This window comes from Acanthopagrus latus, chromosome 2 (genome assembly GCF_904848185.1).
Source record: "Acanthopagrus latus isolate v.2019 chromosome 2, fAcaLat1.1, whole genome shotgun sequence".
Lineage (NCBI taxonomy): Eukaryota > Metazoa > Chordata > Actinopteri > Spariformes > Sparidae > Acanthopagrus > Acanthopagrus latus.
In genome coordinates this window covers 7,459,434-7,481,886 of record NC_051040.1, presented here as the reverse complement: position 1 = coordinate 7,481,886, position 22,453 = coordinate 7,459,434, and the positions used below count along the sequence as shown (strand labels likewise).

The 22,453-nt window shown below is 39.6% G+C and overlaps 5 protein-coding genes across 7 annotated transcripts; 3 read left to right on the top strand and 2 right to left on the bottom strand.

Annotated features, from left to right (window-relative positions):
* Nucleotides 1-172: 172 nt before the first annotated feature.
* On the bottom strand, nt 173-4,152 carry LOC119030141 (post-GPI attachment to proteins factor 2-like). The gene is made up of 6 exons (XM_037117533.1): nt 3,635-4,152; nt 2,426-2,599; nt 2,098-2,347; nt 933-1,039; nt 728-836; nt 173-644 (listed from the first exon to the last, which is right to left on the bottom strand). The coding sequence occupies exons 2-6, from the start codon at nt 2,591-2,593 to the stop codon at nt 514-516; spliced, it is 765 nt and encodes a 254-aa protein (XP_036973428.1). The 5' UTR covers nt 2,594-2,599; nt 3,635-4,152; the 3' UTR covers nt 173-513.
* chrna10a (cholinergic receptor, nicotinic, alpha 10a) lies at nt 3,852-10,356 on the top strand. Of its 3 annotated transcripts, XM_037117522.1 has the most exons (6): nt 4,034-4,173; nt 4,385-4,502; nt 5,362-5,507; nt 5,649-5,803; nt 6,690-7,222; nt 7,517-10,356. In XM_037117522.1, exons 2-6 carry the CDS (start codon nt 4,442-4,444, stop codon nt 8,215-8,217), a joined length of 1,596 nt encoding a protein of 531 aa, XP_036973417.1. In that variant the 5' UTR covers nt 4,034-4,173; nt 4,385-4,441; the 3' UTR covers nt 8,218-10,356. The 3 variants fall into 3 exon arrangements, with proteins under 3 accessions (XP_036973412.1, XP_036973417.1, XP_036973406.1); XM_037117517.1 differs by lacking the exon at nt 4,034-4,173 and adding an exon at nt 3,852-3,973 and having other exon boundaries at nt 5,362-5,803; XM_037117511.1 differs by having other exon boundaries at nt 5,362-5,803.
* Nucleotides 10,357-11,499: 1,143 nt separating this feature from the next.
* LOC119007967 (olfactory receptor 5B12-like) lies at nt 11,500-12,444 on the bottom strand. Its single transcript, XM_037077967.1, has one exon. The coding sequence runs from the start codon at nt 12,442-12,444 to the stop codon at nt 11,500-11,502; it is 945 nt and encodes a 314-aa protein (XP_036933862.1).
* Nucleotides 12,445-16,572: 4,128 nt separating this feature from the next.
* On the top strand, nt 16,573-17,511 carry LOC119007960 (olfactory receptor 8D1-like). Its single transcript, XM_037077954.1, has one exon. It carries the CDS (start codon nt 16,573-16,575, stop codon nt 17,509-17,511), a length of 939 nt encoding a protein of 312 aa, XP_036933849.1.
* A 2,602-nt stretch (nt 17,512-20,113) lies between these two features.
* LOC119007953 (putative gustatory receptor clone PTE03) lies at nt 20,114-21,043 on the top strand. The gene has a single exon (XM_037077940.1). It carries the CDS (start codon nt 20,114-20,116, stop codon nt 21,041-21,043), a length of 930 nt encoding a protein of 309 aa, XP_036933835.1.
* Nucleotides 21,044-22,453: the final 1,410 nt, after the last annotated feature.

Here is a 22,453-nt window from a genome sequence, read left to right as displayed (position 1 = left end):
AAAAAGGGAAATGGAGGACAAAGTATTTTCCCAACAGACAGCTGGAGTAGCTCATTGTGGCAAATGTTTTGAGGATAATCTGAATGGTGCAAAAAATACCACTGTTTCATTCTCTAATACATAATTTATAGTAATTTTACCACCTTTTGTGTTTCAAAATAAAAGCCCAACATACTTGAACTGTCACTTTACTTTGGCACACACAGTATGACCACACGTTTTTGTTGTACATTGTACAAAAGTTGAAATTTCACATTACATAAAATACAGCATGTACTGTAGGTAAAGGCATCAATGAATTAAGCAAAACAAAAAAAGTGCTTAGAATAGACCACACAGTAGAACATATGCCTATCTTGACTTCATATTTGACAGCCCCTAAGGCCTTGAGAGCCGATATCATGGAAATATATGGAAAAGGCCATCCCAGTCTTCCTCTTCTGCAGGATCAAGGCTATCATGATCAGGTGGTTGAGTGGTTGTACAATTAGCACCAAGTCCTTCAGTTTCTAGTCAGAATTCTTTATCTTCAGAGGACGAAATGACCATGACCTCACGGCTCTTAAAGTCCCACACTGCTGTGAGATGGAAGGCCATGTTGGAGAAGACCACGAGATACTCAAACAGGGCAAAAAGCGTATAACCTGCAGGAGGATAAAATGGATGTTGAGCACAGTAACGACACTTACAGATTGAAGCAGAAAGATCGAACTCATGTCACACTTACTTCCTGATTCACAGTACATGTTGTGTTTCCAATAAAAGAATCCGGCAAAAGCACAGAAGGATACGTTGAGAAGTAAGAAACGCACTTTCCAGTGGTGAGACTTTGCATCCTGTAAGAAAAAATAATAATAATACAGAATCTGATTGAAGAGCTGAAAATAACATGAGAGATTTCAGTCTGCTTCGTGTGATCTGGCATCTCTTACCTCAGGACTTAATGAATACTTCTTAATGGCCTTCCATAAACGGCAGGTTATCGACATGTAGATGAGTGAGCTGATAATAAAGAGGACAAAACCTTCCTTATGAACAACTGAAGGGCAAAAATATACAAAAAGAGAGACGAATTTGGTCAGTAAAGGACAGTATTATTGCAATATTGTCTAATTGTCTAATAACTGAATTTTAAATCAATGCATCAACCTGCCTGTTACAGCTTATGCAGATTTGTATCATGCTTCAAACACAGCCCAGTCGCCAGGATAAAAATGTTGGTATGTTTTTGCAAACCACAGATATCTGTGATTTGTGCATTTCATTTATTTCACATCAACGTTTGACTTTCATGTCTGGAGATGAAGAGGCTGGTGGAGGGGATGGAGGTGGCATGACTCATAGGTGAGAAGGCTGCCAAGCGAGAGACAGCAAACATACTCAAGATTATTTTTTGGCTTTTTCCAGCTGAAAAATTGGTATTTTGAACAAGTCATTAGAATTTCCAGATTTCCACATTTCCACATTTCTAGAGTCAAAGCATAATCTCAGCCGACCCTGACCAATTACTTTTTGGGCCTAAACTTAACCAGATCATAGGCAAGGTGGCTGCTGAAGCAAGAGACCAGTGTTTGAAACAGCGTTTCAACATTTTTAATCACTTAACCACTGGTTATTTGGATGTTGGAGCATTTTACAGCTAAAAAACACACATTTTTAGTGATACACTATGACAATTTCCAGCAACTTTTGAGGTCACACATCCAGGGAAGCCGAAACATAATCTATTCCTAACCTTCCTAGCCTTTCAGAATTTTTAAAGGTGGAACCACAAGATATTTTTGAGGCAATTTCCAGCTGTGGCTGTGTAGACAGAACCTGGTTAACCGAAGCCTGGCTCTTCCTAACCATAACCAGGCATTTTTTTTGCCTTAATCTAACTAGAGCAGAAGCACAGCATTGACGCAACATAACATTTAAAATGGTTCCTAAAGAAAGTAAAGTTGCAACATAAAGAAATGCAGTTTCAACATATCAGCAGTTTGCAGAAACTTACCAACGCAAATTTAATAGCGGTTTTTCATAAACCAGACCAGTCTGGATATCAAAAGAACAGTAAAATCTCTAATAAAAGTATCTTAAACATGTATTACTCACAGTACGTTTCACTGGATGATACATATGTGAGGAGCAAGAGGCCGAGGTTCTCCAAAATAGAAAAGGCCAGGTTCAAACAGCTGAGCGGACTCTCAGGGAACTTCGATGCAAAACGTGCCTTGTAAAATCTGAAGTAGGTGAACGCCACCAGGAACCTGGGCGCCGAGTGCAGCCCGATGCAGAACCGCCATATGTGACACTCAGGACTGAGACTAATGGAGGCACTGATAGACGGCAGGTAATTAGGAACCTGAAAACACAAGTCAGTGACTTAGTTTCTCTAAACACATGTGGCAGCAGGAGAAAGACATAATTATAAGGACCGTACCTGGCAATGTGTACCGGTGGAGTCATCAAAATGGAAAACCGAGGATATGAAGACACACGTGATCAGCCCAAAGAGAGGCAGGAGCACGGTGCCCAGAACACAGGAGGAGAACGATACTCTGATGACCAGAGGCCGCTCGTGCCCCAAGACATTTGAGCCTTGTAGCATCTTGGTCTGAAAAGATCAGATTAAAGAACATCTTTTACATTGTCTCGCTATGGTCATCACACTATAGCTGTAACGATTAATCGATTGAACGGTGAATTTGCTGTATTTTCAAGTGCTTTTTGGACCTAAACCTAATCAGTCCATAAGCAAGATGGCTGCCGAAGCAAGAGACCACTTCTTGAGAGGGCGTGTCAACGCTTAACCACTGGATTTATTCTAAGGAGATGTTTTGTTGCATTTTGCATCTGAAAAACCTACCATTTTCAGAGAGACATCGCAACAATTTCCAGCCATGTTTGTGGCGACACAATCAGAAAAGTCAAGACATGATCTTTTCTTAACCCTAACCAAACGCCTGGTATTCCAGCTTCTCACATGAATATTTTCTAGTTTTCTTTATGACGGTAAATTGAATATCGTTGGTTGTGGACAAAACAAGACATCCAAGGACGTATTTGTTGGCTTTGATCAACACGACACTAATCGATTAATCGTTAATTAATCATTAGTTGCAGCCCTGTGTGAGAAATTAGTTTAGTAAAGAGGAGGAGAGGAGAATGCCTTCTGGCTGAGGTCTCTGGGGGGAAAGTCTCTCTATATGGGCGGTTACAGGAAGGTAGATAAAATGATATTTACTGTCCTAACTAAACAGCAAACTGACGATCAGTTCAACCATCAAAGCCTCACCTGCCTGGGGAAAGACATGGTCAACCCAAACCTCAGGGGGTCATTGTTTTGTGAAGAGATGATTGATTGTTGTACATGAAGGTAACCTCCTCAGTAACATTAGGAGGACGACAGAGAACACTCTTGTCTTCCATGTCTTGCATGTATCAAAGAGATCTCATTCATCACGCCGAGTCTAAGATTCCTCTGAGATTTAGCAACTCTCTACCTCACAAAGCAGAATTTCCGCTACACCCGTCCCACACAGGCAAATGAGGTCGTGAATCATTTCCAGATTTTCAGTGACCATCACCACAGTGATCGGTCACTAGCATGCATTCACTGCGAAGCCTGAGAAACGAACAGAGAACCTACCTCCGCTGGATGTTTAACTCTGATCTCTCCCACAGCCCTTCACGCACGGGGCTTGTCAACACCTACGCTGTTACAACAGCCTTCATTACATCAGGCTGCAGGATGGGACCCGAAGACTGCCGGATACCAACAAACACGGGGCATCATCATCACCATTATCATCATCATCATCATCATCATCATCATCCAGCCATTTTCAACATCCCTGCGACATGTCTGCATCCACCGGGTCTCAGCTGCTGGACGCGCTCGGATGCGACATCTTCCAGCCGGAGGGAGGATCGAGCAGCGGCACCCCGGAAGAGAAAGTGAGCGGAGGAGAGCGACGAGGCTGCTGAGGTGGGGAGGAGCCGCCTGTCAGAGAAGAATGACGGATCACAGACATCCTGGAGGTTTCATATTTAATCAGAGGCGTCTCCTGATGATAACAAGGCGCGATGTTGGGATTATTATTACAGCTCGATAAGAGGGCGAGGCTGGGAGCTGTCCGCGGTGCTGCTCCTGAACAGACCCACTCTCATTTTCGTTTTATGTTACAGGTAGATTTGTCCAAAGGCTGTGATCGCCCGTGTGTGTATGTGTGTGTGTGTGTGTGTGTGCAAGGTTAACATGTGCTCTCTGCCCCGCCTCCCTCCATCACTGTTATTACTGCACTCGGTGCTCTTGTGCAGCGCACAGACGCAACACAGCTGCATTCACCAACCACACCTGTCCTCTCTTCTGATGTTTGATTTTGATTTTGATTTTTAGCGGACGAAACTTCGAGCTCCAATGGTCTTTGGATGAGGATCATTCTGTTTCAGCAAGATGAAACGATGGAGAGTCCAAACTTTACTCCTTTTGCTTCTCAGTGTCACTATTTTGCCAAGTAAGTTCAAATATATTGTGCATATATCTATAAAGTTGTCTCGATAATCTATTTTCTTTGCAGTTTTGACAGAGAGCATGTGCATACAACTTTGTTTACAGGCTGCATTTCATTTTAAGAATGCCTTTATTTAAAAAAATATATATATATATTGTCTGCATCATCCATTTCTTCTCACATTACCATTCCAGTTGCAGAAACGCTGTTGCCCACAATGTGTAAACTTGGAGCCGGTTGTTGAGGGATTTGCTGTCATCATAATCCCGGAGACCTTCTTTGTATCAGAGGCTTTATTGAGGCAGCGTTTCAGACTTAACATCTGGCTAAATCCACCGGATTGACACTGGGAACAAGCCCCACATAAAATATAAATAACGTCTCCATGTTTAAAATACGTGTCCTCTCTGGTCTCCTGGAGGGTGATGATAATGTAACTATAGCACATGTAAAAATCTACAGACGAGTTATTTTATGATTCACTTTCACACACAGTTTTCGCGGCATGGGCATGTTTAATCTCTCTGTTTCCGGCTCATCTTCATACACAAATGTTCAGTGAACACGTTAAACCTACACACACACACACACACACACACACCCACACACACACACACACAGTTGAAGAGGGAAAGTCACTGCTGGTACATTATGGCAGATTTGTCTGATCTCTTCCTTTCTAGAGGTTTATAGAAGGGCAACCCTGACATCCACCCTGTCCCATGATGCCATCTGTCATGTATTCCCATCTTCTACTCCTGTTCTCCCTTTCTTCCCACTTCAGCATCCACATCACTGATCACTGCAAAATCCACTGAAACACAACATACACGACCAAGAGTTGTCTCTCTCCTTGTCTCAGCCTGTTGGTGTGCTCATGGGAAATATGCTCAGAAGCTCCTGAAAGACTTATTCACCAGCTACACGAGTGCGCTGAGGCCCGTGGAGGACACCAACAACATCCTGAACGTGACCCTGCAGATAACACTGTCACAAATCATCGACATGGTAAAACAACACGATTTTACGTGTGAAAAGAAGCTGTGCAGATACCAACACATTTGTAGACGCCTTCTTTATATTCTGATCATATGTATTTTAACATGCAGTTTGTCCCGTTTGTTGCCAATTATTTCCAATGTTTTACAGGATGAGCGAAACCAAATTTTGACTGCATATTTGTGGATACGGCAAGTGTGGCTTGATGCACACCTCAAATGGAATAAAGATGATTACGATGGACTCGATACCATCCGCATACCTAGTAGTTATGTATGGAGACCTGATATAGTCCTATATAACAAGTAGGTCGGACTGGTATTGAGTTAATCATTGGGTTATTGTCCCCCGTGTGGCTCCTGTAGGTCAGTATTAAAGACACAAGCTGAACATTCCTTGAAGCCATTATTCACAGGAGTGTCCGGGCCTCTGCCTGCTTTTTATACACCAGTAATAAAAATTCTAATAATACAGACAGAATTACACATACTGAAATATTTCAACTGCCTGGGACTGATGAACACCTAAAGCTGCCAATGGGTCAAAGTTACCTACCAAAAAAGTCACTGTGTGAAGGAGTTTTCTTCATTAAGGAATAAGTTATGTTTTGATAATTTGAGTTAAATCACCATGTGGTTCTATTATCTGTTGTTTTCTATTTTACTGTAAGTATGTTAAAGCACATGAATTGCTTTGCCCAGCCGTCAAAATAAACAAGTCTAAAATGACATTGCAAATAGTCATAATAATAATATTTGCATATTTTGATCCATTGCATTATCGATTCATGAACATCAGGAAGAGGAAGGAGGAAGTTATCACATGAGTGAGTCTCAGGAGAGCAGGAGATGCCTCTGATGACATTAATGTGATCAGATCAGGATTATGAAAGCAGCTTCCTATATCCACTGACCGCATACTGATACATGTAAACAAACACTTAGCATTACTGGTAAACTATAAAATGCAGACACAACACTGAGGAATGAGTGCAACTCTGCTAAATGTGTTGACTCCTCCCTCAGTTGGTGAACTTGTGCCTTTGTTTCCTGATCACGTTTCTTCCTCAAATCGCTCTCCATCTGCTCTCCGCTCTTTTAAAGATATCCAAAACACCTATATGCTCCTGGAATACACATGGACACTGTTGCTCTAATTTCTCTGTCCAGACAACTTCTCTTTGTCTTTCAGTGCTGATGACCATTTCACTGGCCCCATGGACACCAATGTGGTGATCCGACATGATGGCCAGATAATGTGGGATTCCCCTGCGATCACCAAGAGCTCCTGCAAAGTGGACGTGTCTTTCTTCCCCTTCGATGCTCAGCAGTGCAGGTTCACATACGGCTCCTGGACCTACAACGGCAACCAGCTCGACATCGTGAACGCCATGGACAGCGCTGACCTGGCTGACCTGGTGGACAACGTGGAGTGGGAGGTGCTGGGCATGCCGGCTAAGAAGAACATTATTCTGTATGGCTGCTGCGCCGACCCTTACCCTGATGTGACCTACACGCTGAAACTGAAGAGAAGAGCGTCCTTTTATGTCTTCAACTTGCTCATACCATGTGTGATGATCTCCTTCCTGGCGCCGCTGGGCTTCTACCTGCCGGCTGACTCTGGAGAGAAGGTTTCTTTGGGCGTCACCGTGATGCTGGCACTCACTGTTTTTCAGCTGCTGGTTGCAGAGATCATGCCGCCCTCTGAGAACGTGCCACTTATTGGTAAGGGCAATGCAATGGGGTCAAATCCAACAAAATGTAATAGGTTACAGATCATAATGAACTAGGGTTGATTTCTTGGCTGACACAAGTATCCAGTTCAGATTACGCACTCTTTACAAGTGCAAGTATTATCATTTGTGTCAATATCTGTACTTGTGATGAAGGAGAGTCCTCGTCGGGTAGCAGACTGAAAGATAATGGGATCAGTCTACATCATTAGCTGTTTTGCTTTAAGTTTGAAAAATGTTACTTGTTCCTCCCCAACACAGATGTTGACTTCCTCTTCCTCCACAGGAAAGTATTACATTGCGACAATGACCATGATCACTGCCTCCACTGCCCTGACCATCTTCATCATGAACATACACCACTGTGGTCCGGACGCCAAGCCCGTTCCCAAGTGGGCAAAGCAGCTCATCCTGCAGCACATGGCCAGAATGTGCTTTGTTTATGAAGTTGGGGAGAACTGCATGTCACCACAGGCGGAGAAACAGGAGCCTCCGCCTGTTAAGAGCACCAACTGCACCATGAATGGTCAGGCGGGACCCGGCAGAGAGGACTGTGCCTTCAAAATGGAGAGAGGACAGGAGACAGTGGGCTCTGTGATGGCGGAGGAGAGGGAAGACCTGGATCAGATGATGAGTCCTGTGGGCTCAATAGGGAGGAACCCGACCACCGACTACAGCACTTGGAAGAACGGCATATTCATGAGCATGGACTGTGGAGAATCAGCGGGTCACAAGAGAAGCAGGAAGGGAGGCGTGAGTGACGGCGAGAGGAACGAGAGAGAGGCTCCCTGCAGCTCCCTAAACAATGACCGGCAGCTGCTGCGCAACATCGAGTACATAGCCAACTGCTACAGAGATACAAGGGCCACGCAGAAAAGAACTGGGGAGTGGAAGAAGGTCGCCAAAGTTTTGGATCGCTTTTTCATGTGGCTGTTTTTCATAATGGTGTTTTTAATGAGCCTACTCATCATGGGCAAAGCCATCTAACTACATGACAGAGATGTTAGTGACAGTGTTAATAGGTGTATTTACAGGTTCATTAAGTACCACATTTTATACAGTAACTTAACGAAACGTCTTAGAAATGGTCCATACTGGAGGTCATGTCATCACCCACCCTGCAGTCTGTGCAATCAGTAGAATTAGATCTTTGATAAACTTTGCTGACAGCCATGAAACTATTTTGTTTATATGTTGTCCCAATGCTGTGTGAAAGCTCAGCCAAGAAATATCCACTGTGAAGGCAGATCAGTGCATTTTTCTACTCATGGTATTTCCACAAATTTGTGCTTTTATTTTAGATAAATAAAATACTGTTTAGTACTGTTTTTCAAGGTATTCACAAAAGCAATGTAAAGAAACGAAAAAGTACATTTGATGTGGCTGCTTCTTCATACATTTCAAACATAACTTATTTTCATTTTTAAATCTTCTCATCTCAGGAGCAGATAAAAATTCATGAGGTAATACTCGTTGCACTTGGTATGTGTAAATGTTTGGAGGTGGAAAACAAACATATCGGCATCCTAACATGACATAACATAACATAACTTGACATGAAATTACACAGCATCAATCAGTTAAAAAGAAAGAATACCAACTTAACACAAATGGCAATATGTTGAGAAATACATTAACAACAACAAGGTTCTGTTTATAAAACCAGAACAAAAGATAACAACACATCAGTGTAACTCTCAGGGATTATCTGGTAAATCCTCTGGATCCCCACCGTTTGCTCGGCCCTTGATGTGTATTATCCCCTCAGGTCTTTATGTCGTAAAAATGGGCCATGACTCTTTAATCCGAGCCCACAGGAAAACAGAATCCCACAGAACTGTGTTTTGAATCAGCTTCGATTTGGACATTTATTTATTTATTCCAGGGAAGTGGAGAATAAAACCAAAATGTGATTGAATCAGACCTCCAGGCCTGTTGAGGCCTCTGATTGACCTTTCATAAAGAGATCATCCTTTAGCTTTCCGGGGAATATTCAGCACAGCATTCAGCATATTATTTTAGAGTTGTAGAACTCATCGTTTCATACTTGAAAACTTGGCACGCACTTTTCACTTTTACAGGTTTTGATTTAATTGGATACAACACTCTCACTGTGAATGTGTCGAGTCAAAGATCAAACCATGATCTAAAATCAGACAACATTTAATTTAATATTTCAAATTCAAAATGATTAATGTTAAAGACAACCTCTGGAGTTTTGAGGACCAAATGATATGTGCATCTTTGGTATTGTTTGAAGATTATTTGTATGCACATTGTTAAATGGAATAGCGCCCCCTTTGGACAAAAGCGGTATGATCTGTTGGCAGTGCATCCATTTGTTTTGGGTGTGAGTGACAGATCTCAGGATGGATCAGGATAAGGTTATTTATTTGTATGTCATTTTATATGTGATATATGTGATTGGACCCGAGCACAGACATTGATAAGAACTACATAAAAATAGCAGTTTTGTCGCTGATGGTCTCGTTTGCTGTTAGAGGTCATTTATAATCATCAGAGGAAGCACACGACTTTCACAGTTAAATGTTCCTCGTAGTTACTTTAACGCACATCAAGCACATTTTTATGTTTTGTTGTACTGTATTGAAACAGCATTGACAGCAGAGTCCAAGCTGAGCTGCAAACAATATGTAGGTTACTTAATAAATACCATAATTCCTGCATCCCAGTAAAAACAAATACAGTAAATGAAGCCAACTGTAAACTTCCACATACTTATTATTATAGTTATGAAAATTATGATTGCCATGATTTTTTTTTAAATTTGCTTTTGTCAAAATAAGTTACAAAACACAAAATGATGTCCTTGATGCAATTTTAACATTAAGACACAAGATGTTGGTAGAGAGCTTGTTACTGGGCTCCAGCACACAGTCGCTCACTCTACTTCAATTCAGTTCGATATTAAAGGGTCTTTACTGGCAAACAAAATGTTTATATTGCTTAAGCAGATGTAAAATAAAAACAACAATGTACATAGAAGAATTGTTATTTTGTTACTAGAATTACATGTATGTATAAGTACAAAAATAATATCATGATAGAATAATAATCTGTTATGCTGGGTTTAAAAGAGGAAGAAGAAATGTATCAATAAACAGAAAGAGAAGACAAAGGTTGTGTTCTTCCTTGTCTGTTTATGCTGGTTTTTCACATACAACTCTGATTCCATTTGGAACAGAATGTGAGTATTTGCAAATCCATTTGACATACAATTAGTTGAAAACAGTACAGATAAAAAATATATCTTATCACTTTCACTTCATCATCTTCATGCTTATTCTGAATCTAATGCCAGCAATACATTGCAAACAAATTGGGACAGGGGCAACGCAAGACTGGGAAGGTTGTGGGAAGCTAAAAAAACACCTGTTTGAAACATGGGTAACAGCTGTCTGGATCATTGTTGGGGATGAAATGGGCATCTTCGAAAGTCTCAGTCGTTCAGCAGCAAGGATGGGGCGAGGTTCGCCCCTTTGTAAAACAATAGATTGTGTCACTACATGGGCTCAGGAACACGTGTCCCAACTTTTGTGAATTGGATTGTTTCTTAAGAATACACAAAAGGAATTAAGCGCAAAAAAAAAAGAAAAAAAAAAAGAAGTTGTATATCAATGTGTATCAATGTTATATATATAAAATACCTTCGTGCTCAAGATACAAACAGACCAGGTGTAAAAAGTGATTCAATTAGAAGTGCCGTATGATCAAGCCTTTGAGTTGATTTAGTAGTTGATTTAGGAGCACATAAGATTACCATTATCAAATAAACATTTAGACAAAAAGGACATAAAACACTTCATTTGTCATTGTAGTCATACAATAAAATGTTGTTTGGTAGCTCTCAGAGACCAGCAGCAATAAAGAACAAGATCAGAAAAGATGAGGAAAAAAACATGAATAAACAAGGATAGATAAAAGATGAATAAATAAAATAAATAAATAAATAAATGATCAAGATAATTGAAATGAGATAGAATCCTCTATTCAATCATTAAAAACCGAATATGCAGGCGAGGCCGAAAAGCTTAAAAGGCTTAATATGTCTCCCCCAGTTTTCATCTGAGGACTCCAACTGAAATAAACTACTGATGACAATTTAAACACAACTATTTAGTTTGCCAAAAAAGTAATCATCATGTAACACAAAATGTCACGCGGATGAGAGAAATAACACAAACAAGGATAATAACGAAGATGAAGCCTTAACTTAATATCCATTCTAGGATTATCTAAGAACATGTCCTAAGCATGTCTTAATGGAATCACTTTTCTTTGCAGTATTTGCATGATTTTATCCCGTAATGACCTTGTTTGCATTCCATAAATGACAGGATTTAAATTAGCAGGGACCACATGAAATAAAATGTATGCAATCTTCCTCAAGTCTGGGTAATCTGGGAAACGATGCAATATGATTGTTAAAAACCCCGACCAGAGCATGATGAGATAAAGAACGAGGTGGCTCGCGCATGTTTGCAGCGCTCTGTTGTTCAGCTCTTTGTTTTTCCTGATCCAGCAGATGAGAGCTATCCGGAAGTAGGTGACAGCTATGCCTCCGATTGAGCAACTAAACAGCAGCACGGTGAAAAAGAGCCCATAGATATTGTTGATGGACACATCGTCGCAGGAGAGCTTGAACAGTGATGCGTTATCACAGTAGGCGTTTTGTATCAGTGACCTACAGCGGGACAGCCTCACTGTGAGACCGATCAGAATAGACACGAGCAGGAATGACATCCCCCATGCAGACACTGACAGCCCGATCACAGTATTGGTGGTCATTATTGAGCTGTACCTTAAGGGGTGACATATCGCCACATATCTGTCAACTGCCATAATGATGAGAATGATATGAGAGGCTGAGCCGAACGTGTGGCTGCAAAAGGCTTGAACGGCACACTGGTTGTAGGTGATGAACCGCTCTGTTGAAATGATGTGAGCCATCAGCTGAGGCAGTAGGACTGTGTTACCTATGAGATCATTCACAGACAGGTTGCAAAACAGCATATACATTGGCTGGTGCAAACTCTTCTCAGTGATGATGAGAACAAGGACTCCAATGTTAGAAAAGAGCAATGAAAAGTATACAAACAGCAGGAGGAAAAACAGAGGATACACAAACTCTGGAGACACGTCAAAGCCCTGGATCTCTAGGATATCGCCCGAGACTGTCGTGTTGCTTTCCATTCTCTTTAATTTGATGGAAACCCTGGAGGAGACAATGACAAAAAGTTCATATTCACAGCTCATATTCACATTCTGTTATCTGCTGCAAATTTCATTATGTAGTCCAAAATAAAGCGAAAATGAAGCAGTCAAATGAACAACATAATAAACAATCAATATGTGGCAACCTGGCATAGTCACGATGTTGTAACTTCTCTCAGATGACAGTACCTGTCTTGTAAAGGTGGAGTCTCCACTCAGCAGCTTGATGTCGACTTCTTTTATACCCATCTGACATCAGTTCATTGCCCTCCCCACTGTAAAACCTGCATTTCATTTAACATGTTTCAGAATCATTGTGCTGTACATATGATACTTGTGTTAAATAAGTTTAATATTTAATTTAGCTTGTTGTAGCCGCTGAATCAGCTTTGGGACAAACTTTTTATTAGGCTACACTTTACTTAGATTTCATGTGGGCTTTCTTAGGAATTACAATATGATAATAAATACAGCTTTGGTTTAGACATGTTGAAGAGTTTGGGGTAAGTAAAGTCAGAAGTCAGAGGTCAGTCTGCAAGGTCACCATCTCTTCCTGTATTTCTTTGACACCGCTCAATAAGCACTGCGTATTGATTATATTAACTGATGATTAAAATTCAATAAAATGCAAATAAAATTTCAGTGAGATTTCAATGTACTCTAAAAAACATGGATGCCCAGGTTGTTTCTCTTAAAGGTCCAAAACTAAAACTCGATGGTGGCCCGTGGGTCAAAGCGAACACCTTTTGTATAGTATTGAACGATGCAGAACGGTGCTAGTATCCCAAGTTACCTTAAATGACTTCATGTCAGTCACTCTGCCAGCTGTGTTCAGATTATAAAGAATAATGAATAATTTGACATCTGAAATATTCACAGAGGGTTTTTGCTCCACTTCAGCTACTTAAAGTATACATTTTTATATTACATTTCGAGGAAATAAATGTTTTTACTGACACACAGGAACCTTTATGAACAGTGTCAGAGTCATACACGCTCACACACTGGGATAAAATCCTATTAAACTGCACAAGTACTATCAGGCCCAATACATTATGTTTTATACGGCTTATTACGGCTTTCAGTAATTATGGGCTCTGACTGTGGAACAGCCTGCTGGAGAACCTCAGGGTCGCAGAGACTGGTGAGGCTTTTAAAAAAAGGCTCAGGACCCACCTTTTCAATCAGGAATTTAATTGATTTCTTTAACTATTTTTAATTCCTTTTAAGCTGTGTTTGTCCTAGCATTTGTATCCTTTATCCTATCTTACTGTTTTAGTTCCTTGTGTTTTTAGCCTCTATGCTTTTCGCCTTATTTTACTGTTGTAGTCTGTCAGTTTTTAGCTCCAGTGTTTCCTCATGGGGGCCTGCAGGACTGGGAGTTGTCTCTGGTCTGGCTGCTGGGGGTGCTGTCCCATGGACGGTTTTGACCTGGGTGGCGAGAGGGCTCTGCACCTTGGTGCAGGGCCTCCTGTCTGTCTGCCTGGGTTGGGGTGGTCTCTGTGGCAGCGCTCCCTGTGGCCTTGGGCCGTGATCTCTCTCAGTGTTTCTGGCCCCCAAAGGTAGCCTCCTCCTTGCCTCAGGTCTCGGTGCCCGGCGATGTCTCTTTAGTGACAGCTAGTGTATGTGTGGGTGTGAGTGTGTGGGTCAGTGTGTGTGTGTGTATATATTTGTACACTCAAATACACACTCCCACACATACATTGTATTAATGTACAATGTATACAATGTAATGTATATGGGTATCTCTCTGTGCATATCTGTGTGGGTGGTAGCACATATATCAGAGCCAAATTATTATCATTACTGCCGATATCATGATGATTATCATGGTATACAGCAGAAAGACCACAGGAAGACACTAGAGGGTCAAATCAATTATTAAAGCCACTCAAGGGTCCGTCGTGTCCTTTGCTCCTGGGTGAGATGATTAGTCTTTCTCAGTGTCCTAATGTCCTAACGGCCGTTTTGTATCCATGTACAGGGTCCTTGTTCCCAGAGGCCTGATGTGACCACTTAAGGACTATGTTTCAATTAGTGTTTTTCTTCTGGGACATGTATAAAAAAGTGCAAATCTAATATTCTGTACGTTTTTAATTGATTAATAAATCTAGAAAATTAATCAAAACTATGTATTTTATATGAAACTGGAGATGAATAAGGAGAAAAAAAACACAAATCCAAGTCTCAGTTGTGATAGTTTAACTATAACTGTGAATTTTCCTGTGAAATGTTTGACATAAAGTCTCACTTAATGATTAAAGTTAAGGAATCAAATGTTTACAAGTTGTTAAAGCTTCCCTCGGGTGTTATTAAGCCCCCTTCTTCATTAGCAAACACCAAGGAATCTCATTAACAGCTGGAGGTTTACTAATTGTCCGGGGATTGATTAGAATATGAGACACTTAATAATACATCATTTAATTAAATCTCAAGGGGGCTCATTAATAAAGTGTTTTGACAAAGCAATGACACAGCTTGCTGATGTAACTTTGCCAATAGTCGTGCATCTAGTTACATAATATTTTTTAACTTTGCAGAGTGCTATAGGCCAAAATGTGGCCTTCATATTAGACTTTATAGTCCACCTTTCAAAAAGACAGTCAAACTTAAGAGGTAAAAGTGAAAATCTGAAAAGTCCAGCCTATATTGAGAGTAGAGACCACAATACATGAAACATATCTTTATACATAACCAAGCTCCTATAATTTGAATGATTAAAGCCTAGTCGTAACAAAGCTGTCATGTTTGTTTGTTGTGTTTTGTGCTTCAGAGGTGCTGGGGAGGCTGATCACAGTTTCCTGCTGACCTGCCGCGCAATTTGGAGTGATCAGCTGCCGTTCTTATACTCTTGTCTCTTTACTGATTATCATCCCCAGCTCTAGCTGGTACATGGCCAACCTAACGGATCAAGTGTTTTCTCGTGTCTCACCCCGCCACCCTGCACTCTCTGGACTCCCTGAGCACACGGCCCACACAACTACGAGTGTCCTCCACCTCCTCACACAGAGCCACCTGCCTGAGTTGGAGCTCTTCACCTCCACCTGCCTGTTCAATAAATTCATAATCTTCCCCCGGTGTCCACATTTGGGTCTACCACTGAATCCATCTACAAAATGTCACAAATGCACAAATAACAATGATTATGAAGGCCACTAACTCTTGTTTCCATCTTATTCTGATGTAGCACATTCTTATCTTTTAAACCCTTGACAATAAATGTAACTTGTAACTTCTTTGATAAGGCCCACCATATACTGTATATACTCGGTCACTGTCTGTTGGTCATTTTGTTCTTATCTTATTGATTGAGACGATGCAGTTAATCAATTCATGCAGTTCCAAATACAATGAAACTGATTTTAGTTTCTAGTGTAGATATCCCTTCATGGAAAACGCTGATTTTAGATCTTACTCTAATATACATAGAGATGGTGATGTCTGTGCACGTACTGTCACAGAATGTAGAAAATTAGAAAAAACTCTTTGGGTTATTGTTTTTTTCATTGTTTTATATGTGTCATTATACATTTTTTCTGTATCTGTTTCTTTACACCTTTAGCCTGTCATGCTGATATTACCTGTACTCACCATCTCTTCTATTCTTATTTTAAACATTAGCTGGAAATTAATTCAGCAATGTGTGAGCACCTCTACTTCAAAAAGCCTTTTAAACAACAGCTAACTAACCACAACAATCCATAACTCGAGCTCCTTTTGTTTAACCCAATTGTAAACAAGTAATGTAAGGACACACTCTATTAACAGTTATTTGTCTAATAAAACATATAGTTTACAGTTTTCTTTTTTTCACAGTGCATATTTGCTGGGTTTCTAAGGATCTCAGAGCTTTAAACTTTAAACTAGTTCTCCTGATTTTTGGTCTCTGCAAAACTCCAAGCACTCCCAGAGGCAAATGGTGACGTAACCAAGTTAACGTTGTGGTGACAATAAATACATTTTCGTGGGCAGCGCAGCTCTCAGCACTTTCTGCAGTGCTGCTTTGAAAGTGACATGTTGTCTTACTTCTGATTGCTTTAGACATTCATTCAAATTTTCAATCATGCAATTTCATCACAGTTTTTCTTACTCCTAACTGAAGTGAAAATGGAGAATGAATCTTTCGGGTTCAGCTCTGAGTTGACCTTGGACCCATTTGTCATTCCGCCTGGAGGAAAGTATCCCATATTTTTCCTTGGTATAACGGTTTATTTTTTTGGCATCCTTTTCAACCTGACTTTGCTGACTCTGATCATTGTGAAGAGGAACCTTCACAAGCCAATGTACTTCATCCTGTTCAGCCTTCCCCTCAATGATCTGATAGGCATAACTGCAATGCTACCAAAAGTCCTTTCAGACATTGTTACGGAGACAAATACGGTTTACTATCCTCTCTGTGTTTTACAGGCGTTCCTGCTTCACATGTATGGCGGTGGTATCTTGTTTATTCTCGCAGCAATGTCCGTCGATCGCTATGCTGCCATCTGCATGCCGTTGCGCTACAGCTCTATTATGACCCCCAGAGTCGTTATACTGATTATCTGTCTAGTTTGGGGTCTTGACTTTGTCTTGATTGTATCACTTTTCTCTTTGCAGACACGTATTCCCAGGTGCAAATCTGTAATCATGAATGTGTTCTGTGATAACCCGTCTCTGCTGAAGCTCACATGCGGAAACACGGCAGTCAATAACATCATAGGATTGTTTAACACAGCCCTCATGCAGGCTGTATGTGTGTCTGTGCAGGCGTTTTCCTATGTGAAGATTCTGATCACCTGTGTGGTTTCACGGAGGTCTGAAGCAAAGATGAAAGCTGTCAACACATGTGTGGCACAGATGGTCATTTTTATCATATTTGAGATTGTGGGGACTTTCACAATTTTATCTCACAGGTTCAAAAATGTCTCAACTGACTTGCAAAAGATCATGGGCATGCTGATATTTCTCATACCACCACTTCTGAATCCACTTGTATACGGGCTGTACACAAGTGAAATACGAAACACTCTCCTGAGAGTCTTGAAAGGACGCAGAGTATCCATCTAAATATTCACACAAGGCGGGTTAACAGCTGAATCTTGTCTTTTTGTACTGCAATCATTAACATTACATTGTGCTATCTCAGCAGCGCTCTGATGGTGTAAGCATTATTGTGGAAACAATACCATCTGTGCACTGAACCAAAACAAGTATATGAACATGAACACAGGCTGGACTCACTCACAACAGTTTTTGGTTTCAAGTGTGGCAGACAGAACATTCTTCTCTGGATTTGAGGTGCATTATTTGGGTCGATATACCTTTTCCGCAATACAACTTGCTCTAAATTACAGGTGATGAACATATTATAGCCAAGTCAGTGATTCTGAGTGTTGGATTCTCACAGCTGATAATGATGAGTTGAAACTGGCTCAAAGTGTGTGTATCTTACTGCAGATGTAAAAACATGTTACTCGAGTACCTGTCCTTGTTACATTTTTGGAAACATGTACTTTATATTGAGATCTTTTGTGTTTCTTTAAGATTGTACAGTGCTTTGAGTTGTTAAAATTGTTTATGATTCTGAATGGAGAAAAATTGTCCCATATTGCACATAGTCAATTATACAATACTTAAAATTACTTCTTTATTTCATTCATCTTTTGTAAAACTGTGTCTCAGACATGATTTGTACCTGTTTGTATCCTCTTCACATTGACTCTGTATCTAAATATTGTTTTGTATAAAGAAGACGGACCCTTGCGGCCCATCTTCTTTAGTGTTCACATTTAGATTAACCCATTATGCATCACAGCTTCTTGGTGTCTAAAATGTAAAAATCTTTACATCCATTAATCACACACACAATTATTGTTGAATCAAAAACAATGTGTGATATACACAAGATGTGCCTTGCTTTCTGTATGGTCCCTTAATAAAATCCAGATATGCTGAAACATATTTCATGCTGTTCATTTACTGAAAACAAATATCAGAAGAGCAAATTACCAGATTAAAACCAGGTGCATATAGTCAGCTATCATTTTATATAAAGAGTTCTTACATCAGAAAGTAATTAAAACGTTATGTATACAGCCCCTTTCTAATATACAGTACATTATTAGCATTAGTGCTAAAAAACAAAGTACAGTACTAAAAAAACACAATAAATACAACATAATACACTTACATTTGGTTTTATGTTTGGCCAGATGAAGACATGGAGACAGAATATTATAGATTCACCTGAGTGGTACAAAACTTGGAGCAACTTAGAGGTACTAAAAGTAAAAGTAGTAGTAAAAGCAGATTTTTAAGTCTCATTCTCAATTTTACTAAAGCTTGCTTTGGGATTGTAGGACGGTTTAGCCAAACTACCAAAGTGTCAGTTTTGGACGAGTTTAGAAACTTAGAGTGTCAATATGTTACGTTATTAAGTTGGTAACTTATACTTAAATTAATAAGAACTCTCAAGTAAGCAAACTGCCTGACAAACAAGCATAGCTAATGAGCTTTTACTGGGAAATTCACAATTAGCTCCTTCATGAAAAAAAGGAGAAAAACAAATATTTTAATCACCAGGTTTAGAGAACATGTAATGTCTTGATCTTGGACCATGCATTTGTCACAGCATACTTTTAATATTATATTTCTTTTGTAAACACAACTTTTAGCAGGATGCATAGCGATGAGCTAATGTATCTTTTTGTGGCTATGGAAGATTAACAGCTGTAATTTGCTGATGGTGAAATAAAGTAAACCTTATTCAAACAACTTATGTAGTTCATATATAGTCATTAGTATGAAACTGAGAGTGTTTCACAACAAGTTTTTTGTAGCATGTTAAAAATAAATTGGGACTTGGGAAGTGATCATACACTTGTCATTTTATTTAGGATTGGGATACCAGGCTCCAACATGTCACCTATTCATGCTTACAAATATGACTCATCCAATAAATGTTGTAGTACAGAATACAGGCACATTATCCAGATGGAAAAACAAGCTTAGTGAAATTTTCTTGAGACTTTAAAAGATAAATAAAACCGTCTGTCCGGTCCTGCTCGCTCACTGCTATTAAAATTGCATTAATCAATTAATTAATTAATTCATATTCTTGAGAGTCGAACGCATGCGTAAACAAAATATGAGATTCATTAGAGCATTAAAAAAAGATGCACATATTAATGAAATTACATACGTATATAAAGTCAATAAAATGGCTTAAGACAAATGTTAAAACATCCGCACGTAGTTTAAAACTTAATTCTGTCACTGATGTCCAAACAAAAGACAACTGTTTTTAACCTGTGTTACATCATGCGTTACACTCCACCTTTATGTCAGCTGTGCTATAAAAACCGTCTGCTCTGCACTCTTGGGTAATGTCACAGGTAAACCCTGAGCTTAGTGTTGCCTTGTGCTCGTGTCTTTCACATCATGTCTTCTAACTAGGAGACTAGGATAACGTATTGCCAAAGGTAAGATAGCAGAGGCAGCTGAAATCAGTCCACAGCACATAATGTCAGATATTTGCTTATGATTGCTCTGTGTTTTTTCTCTTCTTTCAGCTGAAAATTGTTCCTTCATCAGTGGGAAGGGGTTGGCAAACCTTTCGACAAAAGATGCAACACTACAACAAAATTATAGTCTAAAGTACAGTGCAATTATGTATACAAATGCATCTTCTGCAGCTTTACTAACATTGGAAACACTGGGTTTATCAAATGCATACGTTTACCCAGCCTTCCTGTTTGGGACTTTAACATATATGTGTATAATGTTTTTTAACTTGTTGGTATTAATAACTATTGCTTGTAGTGCAAAGCTGCACAGGCCCATGTTTATCCTGCTGTTCAGCTTGCCCATCAGTGACATGTTGGGTGCGACAGCTCTTTTCCCTCAGCTTGTTTACAGCATTGTGACACAAAACAGACTAATTTCCCTCCCTGGGTGTTTTGTTCAGGCTTTTCTGGTTCATTTTTATGGTACAGGGAACTTGCTGATCTTGAGTGCCATGGCATATGACAGATACATTGCTATATGTTGTCCATTGAGGTACAGTGCCATCATGACTCCTCTTTGCTTGGTAAGAATGATTATTTTTATATGGTTACTTAATTTCTCAGTAATTGGTACTCTGTTCTTGTTATTTAAACGGCTCAGGTTTTGCAGAACAAACATAGTGGATTTGTACTGTAACAATCCATCATTATTGAAATTGACCTGTGACAACACCAGCGTGAACAACTACTATGGAATATTTTTCATTGTCTTTCTCCAAGGCGGATCACTCTCAATAATTCTATACACATATGCACAGATTTTGCGTACATGTGTTATGACTAACCAGCCTGATGCCCGAAAAAAAGCCATTCAGACATGTGGCACACATTTAACCATTTACCTTATTCTACAAATCAACACTCTAGCTACACTCCTCGCTCATCGCTTTGAGAGTGTGTCCCCTTTACTGAGAAGAGCTCTGGGTGTGTCAGTTTTAATTTTCCCCCCGTTTTTGGACCCAGTTATTTATGGACTGAAAACCAAAGAACTCAAGCAGAGCATTCGAATATTCTTAAAGAGAAATGTGAATTAAAACTTTATTCATTTTTTGTTCAAATTTATACATATGTTCATATAAACATCTAAATCTAGTACACTTGTAATCAAAACTAGTGTCTCCAAATATATAAAATTATTATGTACATCCTAGAATTCATTCTGCTTTTGTCAGTAGTCACACATGCCACAGTATCGCAGCTCCACCATGTTTCACAGGTGACCACCATGTCTGTCTTGTTGTGTCTGACCAGTCCACAAGATGTTCTCAGCGCAGCTCTGGAGTTCTTTAGTTGTGACCTGGCCACACAGTTCTTCAGTTTTGTAAGTGTTGCATCCTGTGGTAAACCTTTGCAGTTATTCTCTCCTTATTATGGTCGTCTTGATGTGGCTGTTGTCGTTGAGTTGTAAAGTATTTCGGGGTATATACCAGGTTGGTTCATGTCGCTCAGGTCACCAGAAAAACAAAATACATATATATATACATATAATATATAACCAAATATATTCTGCAAAATACAATTTAATTCATCAACCATTATCATATGTATTAAAGCCTCTATATTGATTTATTTTGTCCTCTTCAACATTAACGATTCCCATATTTAAGTATATATGTTAGAAGCATTTGAGAATGACACACACACACACACACACACACACACACACACACACACACACACACACACACACACACACACACACACACACACACACATACATACATAAATACCCACTTTGCTTTCAGTGAAAAATGTATAAATAAAAATGAAATGAGTAAATAAAAAGGAGCATGTGAACAGTGAATACAAATGTTTTTGTACATTCTTTTTTTTACACAGTTTGTGTTTAGACATTGTTGATTAGAAATAATGTACACTGTGTTCATAAATTCTTCAGCCATTTTTTTAGTATATTTGGATTCAACAGACCAAAACTGAAATGCCCAAAAATGAAAAGTACTTTCAAAACAATTCCTCCATACAGTCCCTGAAAGATTGGTGCCCTGTATATACAACTAATCAACAGATCTTTGTTTTTCTTTATGCAGATTTCATTTGTTATACTCTGTAATAAGTTGTCCACCACATTTGGTTTGTTGCTGTGTGTATGTGTAATGATTCTATTAAAAAATGAAAAACAAAGAATTTCTTCACCTTAGCAACAGAAATGATGTCGCATATTTTTATGTATGTGTCTATCTTCTATGTAAAAATTCTGTAAGTTCTTAAAAAAAAAATAAAGGTGACACAAATGAAATTTCATGCACAGATTATGATCAAATATTATACAGTGTATAACATAGTCAGACTGGTATTAATCCTCAACTTGAGGGAGCCGTGGGCAGGAGTTCCACTCTGGGACCAAGTTTAGATCTGAGCCAGTGTCTTGGTGAAGGGCAGTGACTGGAGATTTACTACCTGGAGTAAACCCACGCATGCACACA

Excerpts from the sequence above, each read along its gene's own strand:
- LOC119030141 (XM_037117533.1), bottom strand. The coding sequence starts at position 2,593 with ATGCTACAAGGCTCAAATGTCTTGGGGCACGAGCGGCCTCTGGTCATC. Across the intron at positions 2,348-2,425 it reads CCACCGGTACACATTGCCAG|GTTCCTAATTACCTGCCGTC; the intron begins GTACGGTCCTTA and ends TTGTGTTTTCAG. Across the intron at positions 1,040-2,097 it reads ATCATCCAGTGAAACGTACT|TTGTTCATAAGGAAGGTTTT; the intron begins GTGAGTAATACA and ends TTTGCCCTTCAG.
- chrna10a (XM_037117517.1), top strand. The coding sequence starts at position 4,442 with ATGAAACGATGGAGAGTCCAAACTTTACTCCTTTTGCTTCTCAGTGTC. Across the intron at positions 5,804-6,689 it reads GATATAGTCCTATATAACAA|TGCTGATGACCATTTCACTG; the intron begins GTAGGTCGGACT and ends TTTGTCTTTCAG. Across the intron at positions 7,223-7,516 it reads TGAGAACGTGCCACTTATTG|GAAAGTATTACATTGCGACA; the intron begins GTAAGGGCAATG and ends CTTCCTCCACAG.
- LOC119007967 (XM_037077967.1), bottom strand. The coding sequence starts at position 12,444 with ATGGAAAGCAACACGACAGTCTCGGGCGATATCCTAGAGATCCAGGGC.
- LOC119007960 (XM_037077954.1), top strand. The coding sequence starts at position 16,573 with ATGGAGAATGAATCTTTCGGGTTCAGCTCTGAGTTGACCTTGGACCCA.
- LOC119007953 (XM_037077940.1), top strand. The coding sequence starts at position 20,114 with ATGTATACAAATGCATCTTCTGCAGCTTTACTAACATTGGAAACACTG.